General features: G+C 48.9%; 1 protein-coding gene across 2 annotated transcripts; it reads left to right on the top strand.

The window, feature by feature from the left end:
• Nucleotides 1-536: 536 nt before the first annotated feature.
• Nucleotides 537-12567, top strand: LOC104530201 (tyrosine-protein kinase ZAP-70). 2 transcript variants are annotated; one of them, XM_010174717.1, is made up of 12 exons: nucleotides 537-938; nucleotides 3105-3265; nucleotides 4302-4440; nucleotides 6315-6393; nucleotides 7149-7189; nucleotides 8381-8429; nucleotides 9088-9262; nucleotides 9945-10151; nucleotides 10414-10606; nucleotides 11384-11524; nucleotides 12012-12124; nucleotides 12423-12567. In XM_010174717.1, the coding sequence occupies exons 1-12, from the start codon at nucleotides 537-539 to the stop codon at nucleotides 12547-12549; spliced, it is 1827 nt and encodes a 608-aa protein (XP_010173019.1). In that variant the 3' UTR covers nucleotides 12550-12567. The 2 variants fall into 2 exon arrangements, with proteins under 2 accessions (XP_010173019.1, XP_010173018.1); XM_010174716.1 differs by having other exon boundaries at nucleotides 9082-9262.
• Nucleotides 12568-22471: the final 9904 nt, after the last annotated feature.

Here is a 22471-nt window from a genome sequence, read left to right as displayed (position 1 = left end):
TATCCATGGTTTAGTCTTATTCCATTTAAGATGTTGGCCTTCTAGACCCTTCTGGCAACAGTAATTTATTCAGAGAGGCAAAAGAATTTCCTTTTATTGTGAGCAGCGCTGGAGAGAAAATGGTAGGAAGTCAAAGCTAAAAACTTTGGGATGGATATAAGAAGCACATTTTTAATAGCGAAGGTAATTAACCATTGGAACAATTCACTGTAGGATTCGGTGCATTCTTTATTGCTTGAAATCTTTAAATCAAGATCAGATGGATCTTTATTTGCATATTTTTTTGGTGCATTCAGGGTGGGATGGAGGAATCACAGTGGGATTCTCTGTCTGGGGGTACGAATGCACCCACTGCTACTCTCCACGCGATGTTTGAAATGATGCTGCAAGATAAGTCAGCTGAGGGCTGAGGAACCTCTAGGCAGACAAGTCTGAATTCCAGTTAAATCTTTGTGTAAAATTATATGTCAATGAAAAATTTTGCTTCTTCCAGCAGCACGTGAGCCGACCCAAACCATCCTGGACAGCGCGCAGAGATGCCAGATGCTGCTGCTCACCTGCCCTTTTACTACGGCAGCATTGCCAGATCAGAAGCGGAGGAGCACCTCAAGCTGGCGGGGATGTCGGATGGGCTGTTCCTGCTGCGGCAGTGTCTGCGCAGTCTGGGGGGTTACGTCCTCTCCATGGTCTACAACCTGCAGTTCTACCATTACGCCATCGAACGCCAGATGAATGGTACCTACGCCATCGCGGGGGGCAAAGCGCACTGTGGACCAGAGGAGCTCTGTGAGTTTTACTCCAAGGATGCTGACGGGCTCTGCTGTCCCCTCCGCAAACCCTGCAACCGCCCCAGTGGTGTGGAACCCCAGCCCGGTGTCTTCGACAGCATGAGGGACAATATGGTGCGCGAATATGTCCGGCAGACATGGAAACTGGAGGTACTGGCCATTGCCAAAGGTGGTGTGGGACTGTGCGAGGAGTCCTCCCCCGGGGGCTTACTGCTGCTTGCTGCCCTGACCTCCTCTGTCACTGTCACCCCCCTCCTACAGCATGGTAAAGCAAGGTCATAGAGTCATAGAATCACAGGCTGGTTTGGGTTGGAAGGGACCTTAAAGCTCATCCAGTTCCAACCCCCCTGCCAGCAGCAGGGACACCTTCCACTAGACCAGGTTACTCAAAGCCTCATCCAGCCTGGCCGAGAACACTTCCAGGGAGGAGCAGCCACAGCTTCTCTGGCCAACCTGGGACACTGGCTCACCACCCTCACACCAAAGAATTTCTTCCTCACATCTCATCTCCATCTCCCCTCTGCCACTTTCAAGCCATCCCCCCTTGTTCTGTCACTCCCTGCCCTTGGCCAAAGTCCCTCCCCACCTTCCTGGAGCCCCTTCAGGTACTGGGAGGCCGCTATAAGATCTCCCCGGAGCCTTCTCTTCTCCAGGCTGAACAGCCCCAACTCTCTCAGCCTGTCCTCACAGCAGAGCTGCTCCAGCCCTTGGATCATCCTCGTGGCCTCCTCTGGACTTGTTCTAGCTGGTCCCTGTCTTTCTTGTGTCCTCCTCCTCAGAAGTTGCTGGCACTAAGAGCAGCCTTAAACCTCTCTCTTTTCCAGCTTCTTCTTCAGAAACAGGTCAAAACATCTTCCCAAACCTTCAGACTCTTCCTCTTGAACAGCCCGTGTTGTGGCTGCTCTGCAGGGCGTTGGAGCTCTCTGCCCACTTTGCATTTCCCCATGTGCCATTTACTCCTCGGCCGGTCGCAGCAATGAGAACGTCGCTCTCCACATGAGGTGCCTGCGCCTCCCTAACATTATGCTGACGATGTAATGAAACTAGACTTAAATTCTTGCTCAGATTTTCCTCACTCTTTGAAGTCAATGGAGGTTTTGCCTGTGAGACTGAGGTACTGGGTCAGGTCTGTCTGTTATTTAAATGTAAAAATAGCTACAGAGAGGAATATAATATTACAGACTGGAATATACATAGTCCACATATAAGGCAGGAGGAGACTGAGGGGAGACCTCATTAATATTTATAAATATGTAAAGGGTGAATGTCAGGAGGATGGAGCCAGGCTCTTCTCAGTGATGCCCAATGGTAGGACAAAGGGCAATGGGTGTGAGCTGGAACACAGGAGGTTCTGCTTCAACTTGAGAAGAAACTTCTTTCCAGTGAGGGTGACAGAGCCCTGGGACAGGCTGCCCAGGGAGGGTGTGGAGTCTCCTTCTCTGGAGACATTCAAAACCCACCTGGACACCTTCCTGTGTGATCTCATTGAGGTTCCTGCTCTGGCAGGGGGATGGACTGGATGATCTTTTGAGGTCCCTTCCAATCCCTGACATTCTGTGATTCTGTGTCACACTGCCAGCCATGTAATTAATTTCCTCCTACTGCTGTCACCTCAGGAGTGGCTACTCAGACACTTCTCAGTCCTCACAGAAACATGGCTCAGGCATTCTCTTTATGGAGCCTTTCTACAAAAGATCTCTAAATTTGGCCTATTTTAGACCAAAGGTGCTTGATGGAATGAGGTGTCTGTAGGGTTTCTCCTTAAAGCAGAGTTGTGGACACTGGTAGATAACACAAAGGATATTGCCACCTACTGGCAAACGAAAAACTACGGTTGGTTGTTCATAAAAAGTGTGGGGCCAGTAAAATTCACTGAGGGTCTCCCACATGATTTCCAGTCTGCGCTGCTCATGACAAGTCGTAGAGTCTGGGAACAGTGAGTGACCAGGAAGGCAGAGGCACCAAAAAGAGGTCCTTTTCTCCCAGGAACACGAGGCTGAAAGACACCCTGCACACCTGACATCAAGATCCCCCATACAAATATGATGTCTTCTCTCTTCCCTCACCACCAAGCCAATGGGCTTCAGCTGGATTTGAGGGATGGGACTAATTTATATAAGCAAGGAATTCTGCTCTGCAGCAGAGCAGAATTCAACCCACTAGTGCTATAGGCATGACTAAGGCCACAGGCACTTGAGTTACGAGATCTTCCAAGTTTCCCATGTCATCTGCCCAAAAGGCTGGAAAATAAATCGTGCTGAAGCCACACACCAAAGCAGCAGAGTCACAGGGGCTCCATTTCTCACTCTCTTCCAGGGTGATGCACTCGAACAGGCCATCATAAGCCAGGCTCCACAGGTGGAGAAGCTCATCGCCACCACAGCCCATGAGAGGATGCCCTGGTACCATGGCAGCATCGCCCGGGATGAAGCTGAACGGAGGCTCTACTCTGGGGCACAACCTGATGGGAAATTCCTGTGAGTATCCAAACCCCTGGCAGATACTGTCATCCCTGTACTTTTTACCATCTCCCCACCTCCACTACCCTGTAGCTGTTTCATGTGACAGTTCCTGAGAGGAGGATTAGCTGAACATGGTCAGACTGTGGTTACAGATCTTTCAGAGACAGGGTCTGACACCCCAAACCTGTTATTGTCCAGACAGTGTCTGACCTCCATGAACAGCCAATCTTGAGCTTTATTGGTTTCTCATGTTCCAGTATCTCTATGAAGGATACCTGTTGATGATGCTATGAGATAACAGGTTCAGTGGGTGAAGACATTTAACACTGACAGGTAGACAATGTATGGCCAATGTGTGGGCCATACATTGTCTCCCATACATCTCCAATGCCTGGAAAAGAGAAGGCTCCAGGGAGAACTTCTAGCGGCCTCCCAATACCTGAAGGAGCTCCAGGAAGGCTGGGGAGGGACTTTGGCCAAGGGCAGGGAGTGACAGAACAAGGGGTGATGGCTTGAAAGTGGCAGAGGGGAGATGGAGATGAGATGTGAGGAAGAAAATCTTGGCTGTGAGGGTGGTGAGCCAGTGTCCCAGGTTGGCCAGAGAAGCTGTGGCTGCTCCTCCCTGGAAGTGTTTGTGGCCAGGTTGGATGAGGCTTTGAGCAACGTGGTCTAGTGGAAGGTGTCCCTGCTGCTGGCAGGGGGGTTGGAACTGGATGAGCTTTAAGGTCCCTTCCAACCCAAACCAGCCTGTGATTCTATGAATAAAATACAAGCAAAAGCATTTGCTCTGCATCTCTGCCAAGGTGAGATAGTCCCTCATTTTACTATCTCCTGAATGAGTTGGGGAAAGAAAGAATTAGCTGGAGACGATGGAGCAAGAGGCTGAAGGTGAAGGGTCCTTCCTCAACCTCTGCAGAGGGGTGCCAGGAAGGTGACGATTCCAACAGTGGGGTGCAGGGACACCTTACCAACTGCCCACCCGGTGACCCACCATGATAATTTGAAGGGCCAAACTTAGAGTTGCTTTTTTAATAGTTCTCCTTCCTACCAGGCTGAGAGAAAGGAAGGAGAACAGCGCCTACGCCCTCTCCCTCGTCTATGGCAAAACTGTGTATCACTATCGGATAGACCAGGACAAGTCTGGCAAGTACTCCATCCCCGAGGGGACCAAGTTCGACACGCTCTGGCAGGTACCGTACTGCGGGATGCTGACCACTGGTGTCCTAATAAAGCAAAGCCACTTTTCCCTTCTTATAGTTGTCCACGTCTTGAAGGACAACTTCAAGGCATGGACAGCAACGTGGGGGCCAAATGGATGGGGCCAGGCTCTTGTCGGTGGTGCCCAGTGACAGGACAAGGAGCAATGGGCACAAACTGGGACACCGGAAGTTCCAGACAAACTTAAGGAAAAACTTCTTCCCTGTGAGGGTGCCGGAGCCCTGGGACAGGCTGCCCAGAGAGGGTGTGGAGTCTCCATCTCTGGAGATGTTCAAACCCACCTGGACACTTTCCTGTGTGACCTGCCTGCTTTGGCAGGGGGGTTGGGACTGGATGATCTCCTGAGGTCCCTTCCAACCCCCACCAGTCTGGGATTCTGTGATCCTGTGGAGGACAGTGGCCCATGTGGAGCTTTAAAGGCTTTAAGACTGTACATGGGTGGTTTTAGCTCCATTCCCTGGGTCAGCTCACCTCACTGCATTCATTTCTGTGTGCTCCTTGCCAAGTAGATCTAAGTCTGGGATATCACAGCAGCTCTGAAATAGCACTGGCTTTACCATGGCCTTCATGCCCTACACCAGTGTGGTGCCTCTCCAAGGAAACCAGATCAGTCCTTTTCATTTCTACCTTGAAGCCAGGATATTTGAGGTAGTTCTATGAACTCTACTTGCACCCTCATCAGCAAACATCAGCAAATATCACACACCCAGCCACAGCCTGCACCTCAGACCTGTGCCTGCAGTGAGCCACGATGACATTGCTCATCCCAGGATGTCCCACATGCCCCACGCTGCTCCTGGCCCCCATTGCATGCAGATTGTCACTTTATTTTCCAAGTGACTGATTTCTGTGCAAAGAGTAGGGGAGGGCAGGAGGCTTTGAGACAGCTGGCAAAGTCTTTACAGGGCTGAAGATCCAAATGCCAGGAGACACATCCTGTCCCCCCTGAGAGCCAGGGGCTGTGGGAAGCAGCAATGGCTGTAAATACCCCAGCAGTCCTCACAAAGGTGGGGCAGGGTTTTTAGGGAATGTGACACATGGCCCAGCAGCTCTTGGCAGTGTTGGGGAGTCACAAACCCCCACGGAGCCCAGCTCTGCCCCATGGCACACACCTCGGGTCTGCTGCGGGGGACGGATACCAGCGCTTCCTCCTGGGCAGGGCTGTCTGGGGGATGGGAACTCTGTTTGGCTGAATTTTTCAAATTCACAGGACTGTTTTCACTCTGATTTTGATTGAAAACAAAGACTTTGGGGCATTTTTATGGCAACAGAACTGTGCCAGGCTCCAAATTGTAGCTGAAATCTGAGCTAGACTAGAGGGGAAGAGAAAGCTTTGTCCTCCCTGCAGTCTGGTGGCCAGGGGCTGGGCTGGTCATCTCCAGCCAGAGTCAAGTCCTCACTGCGCTTGAACTGGTGGTTTCTGCAGTGAGAAACTGCCCAGGATTCACAGAGCTACCCTGGGCTTCCTCTGGGAAAGCAAAAGGTTTCTCTAAGACTTTTTCAAACACTTAAAAACCTTTCTGGCTGGGACAAGAATAACATGGTACTGAAAATGCCCCACCCAGCTCTCCTACTGGAGATTTTCCTTTTGTCTTTCTTTGGTTCTTATCTAACTTCCCAAATTCTTCCCAGATATCTCTGGCAGATACCCAGGTATGCAAGCACTTGCTCTAGTAGATCCCTGAGTATATGGATAAGAAAGGAGAGAAAGAAATAGTCGAGTCCCTGCCTGCTGTAAATCTGAGAGGAATCGTTACCAGAAGCCACACAAGTTGCCTGCAAAGAAAAAAAAAAAGAGATTATTTTCCCCTTGCAATAAAATCTTTTTCTCCAATTCCTTTCCCAGTTGGTGGAATACCTAAAACTCAAACCAGATGGGCTGATTTTCTACCTGAGGGAAACCTGCCCCAACCCCAACATGCCAGGTGAGCTGATGTCTCTCAGTGCTATCCCTGGCCTCAGTTTACCACCCAGTAGAGCCAGTTTGAGCAGCACCAACCCAAGTTTCCTTTACCATGTCCAACCTTGGTCAGACCCTGGCAGTGAGGGAACAGTGAGGTCTCTGCTTCTCTGGCAAACTGGACAAGCCTCATGTCATTGTTTGGTGAAAGTGGTCACTTTTCAGGCCTGGCCAAGGGTGGCCCAAAGACAGGAGCAGATGGGGGAATCAATGCTCCAAACGGATTAGGGAGTTCTGGTGCCAAACAGATGGCTTCTGAAAAATGACCTGCTTTTAGGCAGCAGGAAACAACATGTCCTGCAAGTCTGGCTCCTGGTGGGTCTCTTGAGCTGAACATTCAAAACCATGGGTCACATTGTCCTGGCCCATGGTATCACAAATGTCACTTCAGAGCCTGACCATGGCACCCTTGCTCTGCTGGGCAGGGAGCTCCGGGGTTCAGCTCAGCCAGTCCCTACACTGGGACCAGTGGAGACTGTAAGGTGTTCCAGTAGGACTGTACCTCCCTGAAGAGGTGGTCCTGAGGGCTGGTCAGGGAATAACACCCACATCCAGGCACATTTCCACACCTTTTTTTGGATAAGGCTGTGGAAACTGGCCTTGGGCAGGTGGGGAGGGAGGGGTCCGACCCAGGTGTCCATACAGTCCTTCAAGGATGTTCTGATCCTGCTTGGGGCATAAACAGACTCTTAATAACACCTTCTCTCTCCTGATTCACAGCATCTGCAGCACCGATTCCACCAACCCACCCCTCCGTGAGCGTAAGTTCTGGGGAGGGTCTGGTTTATTGGTACCTCAGTGGTTTAATGTTTTAACTGCATTTCAAGCTTGCTGATCAAACTCTGTCCTTCTCTAAAAGGCAATAAATCCAATGGAATATATTAAGCCCAGCTGCAATGTTGTCCCCTTTCCAGCTTGGATGGGGACAAGGAATAACTGGGCACAGCTTACCATTAGAGCTGAAAATGGTTTCCATTCATACTGTTCTCCTTGCAACATGTGGGCCTGTCCTCGGGGAGCCCTCTCCCCCCCTGCCCTCCTTTGCCAGGCAGGAGTGAAGAAGACGTGGTTGGATTCTGGGAACGCTCAGCCTTGCTGCTGGCCACCAGCCAGGTCTTTGTGCTCCCTCTGCGTCCCTGGCCTCAGGGTTCCTCTGCTCTCAGTCACCACTCTGAGTGCTGGCAGTGTTGAAATCAGCTCTGTGAGCAGCCCAGCCCAGAGCCCAGCTGAGGCTAAATCAAGGCCTGAGCATTCACCCATCTTCTCAGAGAGCTTTCACAATCTATGGTGGGCTCCCATGTCATGGTGACTCTGCTGCAAGCAGCACTGGCATTCGAAGCTGTGCTGGGCAGATGTGAACTGTAGCACTCTGTCACAGCTTTTGGGACAGTGGGTGTTTACAGTGTCCCTGTGTGCTCATGGGGACCACTCTTTGGGTAGGTAGGTGAGGTGGTTGCAAGCTGAGCTGCCTCCAGGTTTCCCTTCAGTCTCTGTCTCAAAACAAACTGCAGAGACTTGTCTGGGATGATCCCTGCTGCTGCAGGAGCCTTGTCACTTTGGGATGGGATGTCACAGAGAGGGCAGAGAGCAAACTGCAGCCCTGTGTGTGTTCCCTTCAGCACTTGGCTGAACACCGAGCCCTCAGCACCTCACCCTGCACAGCCTGTGGGGTGGGTTACTGGGGGGTGATGCTGTATTCACTCCATGGCACTGAATCCCCCCAGGATCTGCTCCCTGCTGTGTGCTGCACTGGGGGTACCTGCCAGCTGGGACTGGAAAAAACAGCTCAATACCACTCCAATCTCTTGTGCCCATCTCAGAACCTTTTAGAGGGAGTCACCAGCTGGGGCTCTGGGGGCTGCAGGGGCTCCCTGTCCCTTTCCACTCCCACTTCAAACTGAAGCAGTTTCCCCTTGGCTGCTTCATCCACTTTATCCTCATTTCTTTTCCAGAGAAACCTTGGGCCTCTCAATGCAGATGGATATACACCAGAGCCTGTAGGTGAGCATCTTTGAAAGCCCTCTCCTCCTAACAGGAGGTAACAGGACCTGGGGATGCCACAGGAACCATGGGGGTTACCTGACACAGCTGTATCACCTTCTGGTCAAAGGGCTTCTTACAAAGTCACCCAAGAGCATCCCTCTCATTTCAGGGTCCTGAGACAAGAATATTGCAAAACTGTTTGCCCACACCCAGCACCCAGTGAATCAAACCCTGTCCCCTTCCCCATCATACCCAGTAAATCAAACCCTGTCCCCTTCCCCATCATACCCAGTAAATCAAGCTCTGTCCCCTTCCCCATCATACCCAGTAAATCAAACCCTGTCCCATTCCCCATCTTCCATCCTGCCTGTGAAATACTCCGTGTATTCAGTTACACTGCAGTGGGGTGAAGTCACCCAGATGCCTGGATCTGATGTGTGGAGTAGGAAAGCTCAAACATCTCACCCCATCCTGGCTCCTTTAGCAGCTGTAACTAGGAGAGGCCATGGGTTGTGAAAGGAAGGGAGATGCCCAGGAGGGAGGTGTGAATGCTGAAGCTTGAAGGAGAATTGACCAAGAGACTAGAGAAAACCTTCCCAACTGGTGAGGGAGGGAGAGATGGGGAAGGAAATGCTGTTTCCAGCTCTAAGAAACTGTATCTCTCGGGAAGGTGCAGGAAAGTCACGTCTGCTACCCATGGACACCAGTGTCTACGAGAGCCCCTACAGTGACCCTGAGGAACTGAAGAATAAGAAGCTTTTCCTGAAGAGGGACCACTTGATGATCGATGAAGTGGAACTGGGGGCAGGAAACTTTGGCTGTGTCAAGAAAGGAGTCTACAAAATGAGAAAGTGAGTGCTGCCCTGAAGGATGCTGAGGAAGCAGGAGGAGGGTGCTCCAGGATGAGCTCAGAGGTGTCCCCAGCTATCCTGTCCAGCTACATGGACCACGAAATAAAAATGGGGTGGAGATAGAAGTGATACTCTGGAAGGTCAAGTGATGACTCTCCATGGACTTTCAGTGACAGCCTTGTTGCCCTGAGAGATAATATTCAGTGCACACTCCCGGGCATAAGACTGCTGGGCTCAGAGGAGCAAGTCCATGCTTCTGAGGTCATCTTGGTCCATGTCAGGGCAAAGGAGTGGGACTGAGGAGATGTGTGGTCCTTGGCTGTGTCATTGGTTGTCTGTGAGTCCACAAAGATGGCCTTTGCCTACTTTGTGCCTAAGTTTCCCCCCTGAAATATGGCAATGACGATGCAGATCTCAGTGTGTGAGGTGATGCACCTTCAGATCTACAGGTAGCAAATACTGGCCTACACTTAACAAGGGTGAGATGATGCTTTTCTCTTTGGCCTTCTAGCAGATCTGGGATACCAGTGTCATGCAGGGCTCTGCCAAAAAAGGCTACTGAGATTGCTGTTGAGAGATCAAACAATACCACATGAGAAGTGGTTTGCATTCCTGACCATGAAACATGAGTCCAGCTGCTGTGTAGTTCATCCCATGTGTGTTCCTCTTGCACCCTGTGCAGGAAGCAGATCGATGTGGCCATAAAGGTGCTGAAGAGCAACAATGAGAAAACAGTGAAGGATGAAATGATGAAGGAAGCCCAGATCATGCATCAGCTGGACAATCCCTACATTGTCCGCATGATTGGGGTCTGTGAGGCAGAGTCCCTGATGCTCGTGATGGAGATGGCTTCTGGAGGGCCTCTCAACAAGTTCTTGGCTTCCAAAAAGTAAGTACTGAATAAAACATGGCTGCTTCATTTTCTCCACTTCTGATCCAACTCTCTTCTGTCAGGGGAGCCTGGTTTTTTAGGTGCAGGGAAACTGATAACAGCAGAAAGAGATGTCTTTTCACATAAGGTAACAGGAACTGATGCTTCTGGAGCAGGAAAGTCCATGTTCTCCCTTGCAACTACAAAGTTTGGAGGGTTCTGTGGTGTACAGAGGAATGGCAGGTCCTTTATTACTGCATTGTCCTTTCATCTTCCCCAGAGATGAGATCACAGTCAGCAATATTGTGGAGCTGATGCACCAAGTATCCATGGGGATGAAGTACTTGGAGGAAAAAAACTTTGTCCACAGAGACCTGGCAGCCAGAAATGTCCTGCTGGTCAACCAGCATTATGCCAAGATCAGTGACTTTGGACTCTCCAAGGCTCTCAGTGCTGATGACAGCTACTACAAGGTAAGTGTAGGCACAGTGAAGGATCTGGAATGCCAAAAGTTCCAGACAAACCTAAGGAAAAACTTCTTCACTGTGAGGGTGCCGGAGCCCTGGGACAGGCTGCCCAGAGAGGGTGTGGAGTCTCCTTCTCTGGAGATGTTCAAACCCACCTGGACACTTTCCTGTGCAACCTGGTGTAGGAAACCTGCTTTGGCAGAGGGGTTGGACTGGATGATCTCCTGAGGTCCCTTCCAACCCCACCAATCTGGGATTCTGTGATCCAGAAGGAGCCCACCTGGTTGGGGGTCTGAGACCCCCAGAGGTAAGGGGTCTGGGCTCTTCCTGGGAGCCCTGCTGTGTGACCACATCACACCCTGGCTGTCCTCACTGCTGTGACATTGAAATAGGCTTTGCAAAGGTCTGGGCAGCAAGGAAGAAATTCAGGTGGATGCAGAGGCAGCGAGGGGGACGCAGCGCAGTGAGATGACCAGGGAGAGGAGACAGGAGAGGAGCCAGAGCAGGGAGAAGGGAAGAGAAGGGGATGAAGAATGAGCCAGAGCTGATATTCCCACCAGTGCATGACCACGCAGAGCCCTGGGGCTGGGGTGTAGGAGGAGGGTGGCACCACGGGACAGTGTCCCACACCCCGGGAGGGCTGAGCAGGGCCAGCAAGACAGCAGGGCCTGGGCCTGGGTTTGGGACCTTGAGCTCGAAACCCAGGACAAGGGGATTTTTTCAGCAGTGTGGGATTGCAGCCTGTGTCTCAGGGTGGAAATGTTCCTCTTTGCTTTGCTACAGGCCAGGACAGCAGGAAAATGGCCCTTGAAATGGTATGCTCCAGAGTGCATCCAGTATCACAAGTTCTCCAGCAAGAGTGATGTGTGGAGCTACGGCGTGACCATGTGGGAGGCCTTCAGCTACGGGCAGAAACCATACAAGGTGAGGCAGAGCCAGGTCCATCACGGATGGATGCCCTAGTCTAGTCCCACTCTACAACAGGCTGCCACACACTGAATTTACAACTTCTGTTTCCTTGAGTGGTGCTCTCCCCACAGTTGAACGGAGAGGAAAGGGGAAAGGCTCACTTCCACTTTACAAAAAGGCACAAATGAGATTGTTTGGATCCTGCAGCTTTGGGTTCATTTAAAGGAGAAGAAACAGAAAACAAAAATTCATTTGGCTTTGAATCAAAGCAGTTCTTCTCTCTGATCCTTCCACTCCCTTGCAGAGCTGAAAAATCAGTTGCTCAGCCACTGCTCTGCCCAGGCTTGGGACGGAGAGACAATGGGGTTGCAAATGGTGTCTGTATGGGGTGTGTGGTGTGTGAACCCAAAGCATTCCCCCAGGCCCAGCTCCAACCTGCTCTTCTAACCTTAGTGCCAGCTCCAAAAACATTAAAGCATATTCCCATGTGATCCTATCCTAGAAAATGAAAGGTCCAGAGGTCAACAGCTTCATAGAGCAAGGGAAGCGCATGGAGTGTCCCACAGACTGCCCGGCAGAGATGTATGCCCTCATGCAGCAATGCTGGACCTACAGGTAAGGCTCAGCTTTTTGCTGGGTGGCAGGTCCACCAGAACACCACACACCATCTGGATGGTGGCAACATAAAGCCAATGGTGTCTCCTGCCTTGGTCTCATTCCCTAGGCTATGATGAGTGATGCATCTATTTCTTGACTATCATCCCACTCCATTTGCCTGGTACCAATCCTGGAAGATGCCAGAGCATCTGGCTGCTGTTCTTCCTCAGGTTCTTCTGTTCTTGGTATCCTCTCATCGAATCAGTCCACTTTTGTCCCTTCTCTTGGTTCTATTTATTCTTTTCTGCCCTTGCAGATTGGAAGATTTTCGTCCAGGATTTGTTTCTGTGGAAAACACAATCCGCTCCTACTACTACAGCATCGCCACCAAGACAGAAAATGGGTCAGAGGCAGAGGACAAGTCAAGAGCAACTCTTCCCTGAGCTTCCCCTCTCTGCTCCTGAACACACTCCCTTCCTGCACAGGACCTGGAAAGGCTCTTTGTGAATTTTCGCTTTAACCTCTGAAATGCCAGTTTTGTTTCTCAAGTAGTTCCAAAACTAAGAACCTGGGAGATGATGCTGTCAGAGCAGACGAGGGCACTCAGCTGTGCCTCATGTCTCCAAATATCTGATCATGATCTACATCTCCAGCCTGGCCCAGCACAGAACAGTAGAGACAGTATTATAAGTCTTTCTTACCCACTTCCAAAACTATCCCAGGACCTCAGAGCTTAATGCCTCCCAGGCTCACTAAGGATGAATTATGTTGGCTCCAGCACACCCAGATTTTTTCAGATCCCTTAAAAAAAACCCCAATTATTTCACAGGAAACTACCAAGTACACATCTGGTGAGATCTGCACGGGGTGGGACACAGGACAGAGAGCCATCAAGTCCCCTTCTCCTCAGTTTAAGGCAAGAAGCAGCTGGTGGGCTGCTCATTCCCAGGAGAGATGGGAAGGAGCAGTGGGAGAGTTGCACAGTGTCACTGGTTTGTCCTCTGTGTCCTCTGCCAGCTGCAGCTTTGACACCCCAGGGCACTGCCACGTGCTTGTTCAGCACAGAGCACAGTGTACCTGTCCCCTCCACTGTGCAGCCCTCCAAGCTGGTTATGGCTCCTGAAACTCCCAGGAACCAATTGCTCACCTCCTGGATCCCGTTTGGCCCTTCTGTGCTCTTGAAATGAGGATTTTGTTTTTCAAGCCTGAAAATTGGTCACCCTGTAAATAAACTATTCTATATTTTTTAACATACCTATTACTCAGATTATTGAACTATAGTAAATGTTTGCAACTGCTTCAAACTAGGGACTAGGAGGTTTCCACCAAGATGATGGAGTGGAGCATCTCCCTGATGAGGAAAGGCTGAGGGAGCTGGGGCTCTTTAGCTTGGAGAAGAGGAGACTGAGGGGTGACCTCATTAATGTTTATAAATATGTGAAGGGTGAATGTCAGGAGGATGGAGCCAGGCTCTTCTCAGTGATGCCCAAGGGTAGGACAAGGGGCAATGGGTGTGAGCTGGAACACAGGAGGTTCTGCTTCAACTTGAGAAGAAACTTCTTTACAGTGAGGGTGACGGAGCCCTGGGACAGGCTGCCCAGGGAGGGTGTGGAGTCTCCTTCTCTGGAGACATTCAAAACCCACCTGGACACCTTCCTATGTGATCTCATTTAGGTTCCTGCTCTGGCAGGGGGTTGGACTGGATGATCTTTCGAGGTCCCTTCCAATCCCCAACATTCTGTGATTCTGTGATTCTGTGATTCTGTGAAACTGACAAGAAAAGAATTGTAATTTCCCTCCACTAAGCCAAGGTTTCCCTCCTTGATGCTCTCCATAACCTTGCAGAGTCACCAACCTGGTTACCCTTGGGCTGGCTTCACTGCAGAGCTGGAGGTTTCTTGCAGCTAATGGTACACAAAGCTGCTCAGCTACGTCCACTGTGGAAACCCACCTAGTAAGAGTTGTACTGGCTTACCCCCAGCCCCGGATGCAGTGGATTACCAGTGCTGGGCGGACTGTGGTCTGCACTGTTGCAGAGGGTGGTGAAGGCTGGGGAAATGAGGGGGGGAAGCAGAAGATCAGAGCCCTGAGATACAGTGAAGAGAAAAGCTTATCTCTCACCATCTTCTGCTATCGGAAAGCCACACAGTAGCTCACACAGAGCACCTTGTTCTCGAGGTAAAATAAACAGCTACAGCCCAGGCCAGGGTACAGCCCTTATCTAAAACCTTAATGGGAGGTGGACTTGATCTGAAGACAAGAGTTCCTGGGGAACATTCAGGTATGAGGCCTAAATTACCCTCTCGGTAGAGCCTGTTTAAGCGCTCGGAGAACCTCGGTCTGATGAAAAACAAGAGCGTTTCCCTTTCCTTGCTTAGACTTGCAGCGATACCAACTGTTTATGCACTAAAGTATTTTCTCCCTCAATCCCATTAGCTTGTCCTGTCTGCTTGGGAACTACGGACATAAACAGAGGTATGGGAGGAGAAAGTGTTTGTTCCTGTCAGTTCAGTGAGTTAGTGGCAGAGACAGGAAAAAAATGATCTCCTGTGTCATGTTTTCCTTCCAGAGAAAGCAGACATTTTGCTGGAAAAGAGCAAGGTCGATGTGCTTTTCTGCCTGAAAACCATTGCCAGAACATTTTGTTTAGACTTTTCTTTCGAAACAAATCCATTTTCCAGTTTGAAATGATTTCTCATATTAAAATTTTCAGCTAACTAGTTGCTGGTATTTTTCAAATGGAGAAGGAAAGTACCAAAGAAGTCATATCCCCAGAGGAGCTTCTGGTTTTGTTGGAGACAATTCCAAGCGAGTGTGTGCGCACACACCCCAACAGACAGACTGTGAACCCCTGGAGATCATGGTACAAGAGTAAGGGGCAGGGGTTTCTCCTCTGGAAAGCCATCTAGGCTGTGGATGTTGCTCCAGCTGTTCCAAGACAATTGCAAAATGTCAGGAGTTGCTGTGGGGGGAAAAGGGAGTGAGACAACCAGGACCTGTAGTCATAGAGCTCTGTGACAGGACGTGGACCTGCTGGAGCCAGTCCAGAGGAGGCCACGAGGATGATGCGAGGGCTGGAGCAGCTCTGCTGTGAGGACAGGCTGAGAGAGTTGGGGCTGTTCAGCCTGGAGAAGAGAAGGCTCTGGGGAGACCTTCTAGTGGCCTCCCAGTACCTGATGGTGCCTGTAAGAAAGCTGGGGCAGAACTGTTCACAAGGACATGGAGCAATAGGACGAGGGGTGATGGTTTTAAACTAGAAAAGGGCAGATTTAGGTTGAATATTAGGAAAAATTTCTTCAAGATGAGGGTGGTGGATCATTGGAACAGGTTGCCCAGAGATGTGGTGGAGGCCCCATCCCTGGAGATGTTCAAGGTCAGGCTTGATGGGGCTGTGAGCAACCTGCTCTAGTGAAGATGTCCCTGCTCACTGCAGGGGGTTGGACTAGATGACCTTTGGAGGTCCCTTCCAACCCAATACATTCAATGATTCTATGACTCATGCACCTTTGTGACTCCTGCTTTGGGCATGTGCAAGGTCTGACAGTCACCCCTGAGGGGAATCTCCTTTGACTTCAGGCACTGCCTCCCTCCTGGGCATCGAAGAAGGGGCTCATCCCCCTCAGTCAGACACATCTCCAGGTCCTACAGTGCACTGGCCCTGCAGACAGCAACAGCCTCTCCTCTTCACCATCCACAGCGTGGATATATTCAGCTCTGTCCTCTCTCCCTGCCCACTGCTAGCAGCTCCAAATATTGAAACACTTTGCTGGACCTTTCAGTCCTTTTGGTGACAGATTCCCAGAGGCACTGGGTGTCACTGATAAGATAAAGGCACAGGCTGTAGTTAGCACAGATTCAGAGCTCAGTGCTCTGTGGCTGCTTCTGCTCTCCCATAAACTTTCTCAAACCCTCTCTTTTCTTGCTGACCTCTCCTTACCTCCTTCTCTCCACTCAGGCCGTTTCCCTCTGTTTTAACTGAATCTTTAAAACTCTTCTGATTCTTGCAACTTGCAAGGAAAAAGAACTTCATCTTCTAACTAAGCACCCGTAATGATAACATGAGACGCGATAAAATATCGGTAATCATGTCTGATCAACACTATGTAACACCCCATCATATCACCAATGCAGATCTATCTCATTCCAACCTATCTTATCAGCAGTCAGCCTATCTTATCACCAGGACATGCCTATTTATCAATTGCACTGTGATATCACGAGCATGCACTGACCCTTCTATCTCTTCCAGCTATCTAGGCACTTTCATTTTGTTCAGCAGCACAGCAACTACGTGTCTAACACGGCTCTGTGCTCACTGACCTTTGTATCATACCCCTAAGGAATGTACTGAACCAAGGCAAATGTAGATTTTTCAAAGCTAGCCCTGGATATTTTCCCCTCTCTCCCCAAGAAGTGCTGCCTGTGAGGTTCCTCAGGGCACGGCTCAGCGCTGCTGGGGGGACTCCAGCTTTGCTGTCCCATGAGCCTGGTCAGCAGTTAAAGCTGCTCAGTTTTGGCTGTTTTCTGAACTTTAGATATTTCTGTAGAGCCAAGAAGGCAGGACTAGAAGCACTAGGCAGAGAGAGGAGAGCAGGCTCCATGGCAGCTGTCTCTGTGCAGCCCTTGCTGAGATGAGTTACTGCAGCGCTCAGACCTGCTCCATGTTTGGGGAAAGGCCAAGTTTGCATTTTCTAGATCCTTGTCCTGCTGGGTGGCTTCAGCTGTTGGCAACCTGGAAACACTGCAAGGGCAGGGGACAGACCTACTCACCACATCACCCTTCTTGTTTTGAATGTCCAGCAACCATGAAGTCACAGAATGCTTTGGTCCTGCCCTGATAAAATACACCTCAAAATCACAGATTTCTTCACAAGAGTCAGGTGAATCACTGATCCCCTTCTGTCCTCTGCTGTCCTCCCCACTGATCCCCTGCTGTCCCCTTCTCTCCCTCCATGATAGATCAGCTTGTTTCTAATGACAGCAGAGGGAAGCCAGACAAGGGAAGGTTATGACTTGTCAGTGATTGCACAGGAGCCTAAAAGAAAAGCTCCCATCCACCTTTGTCTGTTTTCATACTTTCACCTCCAGATGATATCTTCTTTTTATGTTCAAAGGCCTTCACAGTTCAGAGAAGCTGAACAAGCCAAATGATGCTCCAGTACAAAAAGTGCCATTACATGCAGCGAAATACTCACCCAGCAGCAGCCCAGAATTAGCCAAGTCTTATTGTAGAGGTTTTTATCATCAACTCATTGCACACGAAGAAAAAAGGATCTGCAAGGCACAGGAAGATGCAAATCTAGGTGCAAAATTAGATGCTCTTCAATGACAAGAGGAGTGCAAGTGATGGGGCTGGTTTAGGTATTAACAACTAAGTCCTGAGGAAAAGGAACTCTGTTTTCACAGCAGGAGGAAGTTACTTATTTTGCCACCAATAAATCTGGTAGAGCAGGTGAGACTCGGGCTGAGCTAAAAGGCCTTTTCTTTTGTCTCTAATTTTTTTAATGTTACCTTGGTTTTGCCTGTCAGATAGGAATCTGTGTGCTGGCAAACTGGAAAACTATAAACATGTCTTCAGAAGTGCTTTTTTCTGATCAGCAACAGAAATTTTGGAGAATTATAGAGGTGCTGATACTGGCTGAGAGGTTGTTGGGGAGTGGTAGGAAATTCAGCATCACTTATCTCTTCTCAAATGAACCCATCTGAGGACAGGAGCACACCTAGGGTGTGAGGACAGGCACCGAGACCCTGCCTGCCTGACCAGCACAGAGTCTGCAGTGAGCAAGGAGGTGCAGAGGCATCAGACACACACCGTGTCACAAACAGAGGCTATTTTTGTCCCTCACTGCCAGCAAACAACACAGTGACAGGCGGTTTCAGCAGCCAGTTCTCTGTGTTGTTTTTTGCAGCCTTTGGTTGATGTCTGATGTCACCCTGTTCAATTTGCACAGGCAGGTCAGGGTCTGGTGGCTGGTGTTCTCACTGCGTCTTCAAGGCATCTGCTCTGGGAAGATGGCAGTTTCAGAGCCTTGCTCATAAAGCCTGGAGGACTTGAGGATAACCATCAATTTGGTTCTTGATCTGAGATCCCCTTACATCCTCCTGAGATCTTCCTTATCTCCTCAACTCAGAAGAGGCCTTCCCTGCCTGTGACCTCCAGCCTGTGCTTCCACTTTTAGCTCTGGGACAGGGTTAAGCAGCCTCTCATAGAATCCCAGAATGGTTTGAGTTGGAAGGGACCTTAAAGCTCATCCAGTCCCAACCCCTCTGCCAGCAGCAGGGACACCTTCCACTAGACCAGGTTGCTCAAAGCCTCATCCAACCTGGCCTTCAACACTTCCAGGGAGGAGCAGCCACAGCTTCTCTGGGCAAATATAAAATAAATATATTTTACTATTAAATTAATCTATTAATCTCATCAACCAGTTTGGTGTTGCTGTTGCTGTAAAGGGACTGCTTTTCTTCTCTGGTAGCCTGGCTGGGACATTAGGCTGGCTGCTACATTGTTTGGGCAGCAAAATTAAAAACAGCTCCAGAAAGAAACTTTAAAAACTAAAATGGCATTTGATCCATTTCTGTCCGTTTTTTAGTCAGATTTTGTCAGAAATGTTGGAAAAGGGTGGAAATTATAAGGTGGTCTATACACTTTCTGTAGGGACCTTGGGCACATCCCAGCTGTGCAGAGGCTGGTGAGGGCAGCAGTGTCTGGAAAGGGTGAGGGAGCTGGCAGAGAAATGAGAGCAGTTCCTTTCCACTGGCAAAGTGTAGCTGCAGAGAGTCCTGCTGCAGCTGAAGGAACTTGTGTTCTGGCCTTCATGGTGCTTCCACTTGCAGATCAAAGCCTGAGCACATCCCCTGCCAGGTCCTGCCCTCCAGCAGTGCCCTCCTGGCACCTCACTCCCCAATGGACCTCGGTTTGTGTGGGGCTGAGCAGCTTCTCCAGAAGGAAACCACCGGCTGCGTGCCCAGCAGCTGTACCACTGCTGTTACTCACAGCATTCTGCCAATAAACTAATCAATGTGGTTGTTTTGTGTCCTCCCAAACACTCCCATCATTCAGAGCTTGGCTGTGCTCCTCCTAAATCTTATACATACATGTGCTTATCTGCAGACCCATTTGAAATATTCCAAATATTCTAATGAAATCCAATTTCAGTCATGTAGGCAGATGGGTGAGCTGGCAGGAGTGGAGGCAGGCTCGCCCATCAGACAGCCTGGCCAAGGCTTGCTTGGTTTCCATGTAAAGCTTTGACAGAATCAAAACCTTTTCACAGAACACGTCAATTCAGTTTAATCAGCATTTTCAGATGGAAAACTCTTCTGTAGGAAAATTTCCATCCAACTCAAGTCATTTACTCCCAAGGCAAGTGAGTACATTGTGGGTGTAAAGCACGGTCATGGCAGAGGTGCAGCGGTTGCCACATCCTTTGGCATGATGTAAATAGGGATGTGGTGTAACAGGCGATGGAGAACCAGCTCAAACTCACAGCATCAGTGCACCATGTCATCCTGGGCACACTTAAATTGATTTGAGAGTTGGGGCTGTTCAGCCTGGAGAAGAGAAGGCTCCGGGGAGACCTTCTAGTGGCCTCCCAGTACCTGAAGGGGCTACAAGAAAGCTGGGGAGGGACTTTTCATAAGGGCAGTTAATGATAGAACAAGGGGCGATGGAGATGAGATGTGAGGAAGAAATTCTTTGGTGTGAGGGTGGTGAGACAGTGTCCCAGGTTGGCCAGAGAAGCTGTGGCTGCTCCTCCCTGGAAGTGTTCTCGGCCAGGTTGGATGAGGCTTTGAGCAACCTGGTCTAGTGGAAGGTGTCCCTGCTGCTGGCAGGGGGGTTGGGACTGGATGAGCTTTGAGGTCCCTTCCAACCCAAACCATTCTATGATTCTATGATTTTGGCCACATGCCAATGAATTTTGGGAAGTAGGCTGGAATGACAAAACATTAAGAGCCTAAAGTGAATAGGAAATGCTGCCTGGGCATGGAGAAGTACATGGACATCCACCTCTGCCTCTGAGCTACCTCTCTGCCTGTTTTGTTCCCCTAAAGCAGGGCTTTCCAGAAAGATACAGCTGACCTCATCTTTTAACCTAATCCTTTGTGACTTCGTTTCACTGTTACATGGCAGTGCCCTACTCATTTGCAGTTTTAACGCAGTATTTTCTACTGTAGCAAATAAACTGCCCAGAGAAGGTGTGGAGTCTCCATCTCTGGAGATGTTCAAACCCACCTGGACACTTTCCTGTGCAACCTGGTTTACCTGCTTTGGCAGGGGGGTTGGACTGGATGATCTCCTGAGGTCCCTTCCAACCCCACCAGTCTGTGAATCTATGAATCTCACAGAAAATATTGCTTTTATTTGCAAGTAAGCAGCACAGCGAGCACCTACGTGGGAAACAGCAGCAATGGCAGGCTCTGATTTCCAGACTGGGAAGCAGCATTGTTGTTTTCTCCTCTAACAAGAAAGATTAATAATCAAAACAACTTAAAGCAAGGATCACAAACTTAGTTCTTTATCAACTCTGACAGCAGGTTCAAGTGTAATATTTGAGACAGTGCAACTGTTTGATTCAGTGACAGTTCTCAGCAGCACGTTTCCAAATGTAAACCATAAACCTGGACATTTTAGTCTCACTTCTGTGCAATAAAATTATCCTTTTTTTGCACCTATGCAAGCCATACCTTCAAAAAAGAACTCGAGATCTTTGTGGCAATAAATAAGGGAATCACAAAATATACTGTCTTGCTCTTACTGGAGCAAAACAGTATATTTTCCTATTAAAATATTTCCTATTCTAATAGGAAATTTAACTACTAGATATTCAAACATTTTAACAAAGCAAAGTACAGATGTGGAAAAAATAAACCTGCAGTGATTAATAAGAAAAATCATATCATACAATCAGTGGAAAAGGGGAAAGCGGTCTGTTTATTGTGTTTGTGCTTCAACTGAGATGAAGAGACACAAGGGTGGAAAAATTGTTTTATGGACTGTAAATGGGTTAAAAAACAGACACAGGAAGACAGATATTGAATCATGCTAGTAGTTCACCTACTACAGCATCCAATTTCCCTAATATAAAGCAGCAAAAAAATCAACAAAGAGAAAGAAACTGTACAGAAGCCTAAAACTTGCTATTTAGAGAAGTTGTTTTAACACTTCTGGTGCTGTTTTGGCATATTCAGAAAAATCACAAATAAACTTACAATGGGAGGAGCTGCAAAGATATAGCAAAGGTGGAGAAGAATGAGAAAAATTACAAAGTAATAAATAATTATGTGGGCTCAGATACCAAAAGTGGAAGGTAAGGAAGTATTTTTGTGATGTAATATCAAAAAAACCTCAGAACAATCTACTCTCAGAGAGGGCTGGCAATTTAGCAAAGGGCAGTTAAGACTGCACAGTGAAAATTTGAGATTATATTCTAAAGTATAAACTCTAGGAATCACATTTTAAAGGTGATATTAAATTCCACTTTACCATCTTTAATCCTCCATTTCATGGAAAATCATCTGTTTTATCACCATTAATGTGATTTTAGAAACGAAGAAAAAAAATCTCCCCTCTAGGTTTTCTTAATTAGCTTTTCTAGATCAATCACCCTACTGGATGGTATCTTCCCCTAATCAAGAATTCCTGCTTTTTTCACTATGATTTAGGGATTTTTGACCCTTGCTTCTCTGTATACAGGCAGTAGAGCAAGCACAGGCCCTGCTCCTGAAAGGGACCCAATTTACTTCCCATACCCCACCTGTTTTACCCTCCTCTGCACAAGGGTCAGAGCACAGAAGATGATGCAGGAAACCAGCTTGACAAGATGGAAACGAGAGCTCACGCTGATGCAGAAGGACACAGCTTCCACAGTTCCCCCTCTGTCACTGGGATCAGGATGCCTTAGCAGTCACAGACTCCAGAAGACCAACGTAAGGGAAAATAGATTTCATAGGTAGAGCTCAAATGAAAAGGGAATTAAGTGCTGGGAATTTGTGGCGGTCATTCTTCCCGGAGAGTCAATGGAAGGAGGATGTAAATGTTCCTTTTGAACAGCTTCCAAAGGACCAGATGACTTACAGTCAGAACAAGCCTAGGCTTCATTTTCCCTTTCTGCACTTTGTTTTCAACCCTTCAAACAGAATTACATCCCCGTGGCACTTTGTGCATGTGCAGAAGTTGTCAGGTGTGTTTATGCCCTGGCAGGTGTCAAGAACATTTTGGGTGTGTGCCTATAGAGACAGAAACACAAGGACTCTCGTGGGCAGCTCTGTGTTTTCAGGTGTGCAAGAACATAGGCTGTACTTTTGTTTGCAATTTGTACACTATCACAGAATCACAGAATGTTGGGGATTGGAAGGGACCTCAAA

Source organism: Antrostomus carolinensis, unplaced genomic scaffold (genome assembly GCF_000700745.2).
Source record: "Antrostomus carolinensis isolate BGI_N321 unplaced genomic scaffold, ASM70074v2 scaffold33898, whole genome shotgun sequence".
NCBI classification, from domain to species: Eukaryota; Metazoa; Chordata; class Aves; order Caprimulgiformes; family Caprimulgidae; genus Antrostomus; species Antrostomus carolinensis.
Note: the sequence above shows the minus strand (reverse complement) of the source record. Positions and strands in the feature narration are given on the sequence as shown.

What these genes read in the sequence shown, in the direction of transcription:
- LOC104530201 (XM_010174716.1), top strand. Translation starts at nt 537, where the DNA reads ATGCCAGATGCTGCTGCTCACCTGCCCTTTTACTACGGCAGCATTGCC. An exon ending in AAGTTCTTGGCTTCCAAAAA is followed by an intron (nt 10,152 to 10,413) that starts GTAAGTACTGAA and finishes CATCTTCCCCAG; the next exon opens with AGATGAGATCACAGTCAGCA. An exon ending in ACGGGCAGAAACCATACAAG is followed by an intron (nt 11,525 to 12,011) that starts GTGAGGCAGAGC and finishes ATCCTATCCTAG; the next exon opens with AAAATGAAAGGTCCAGAGGT.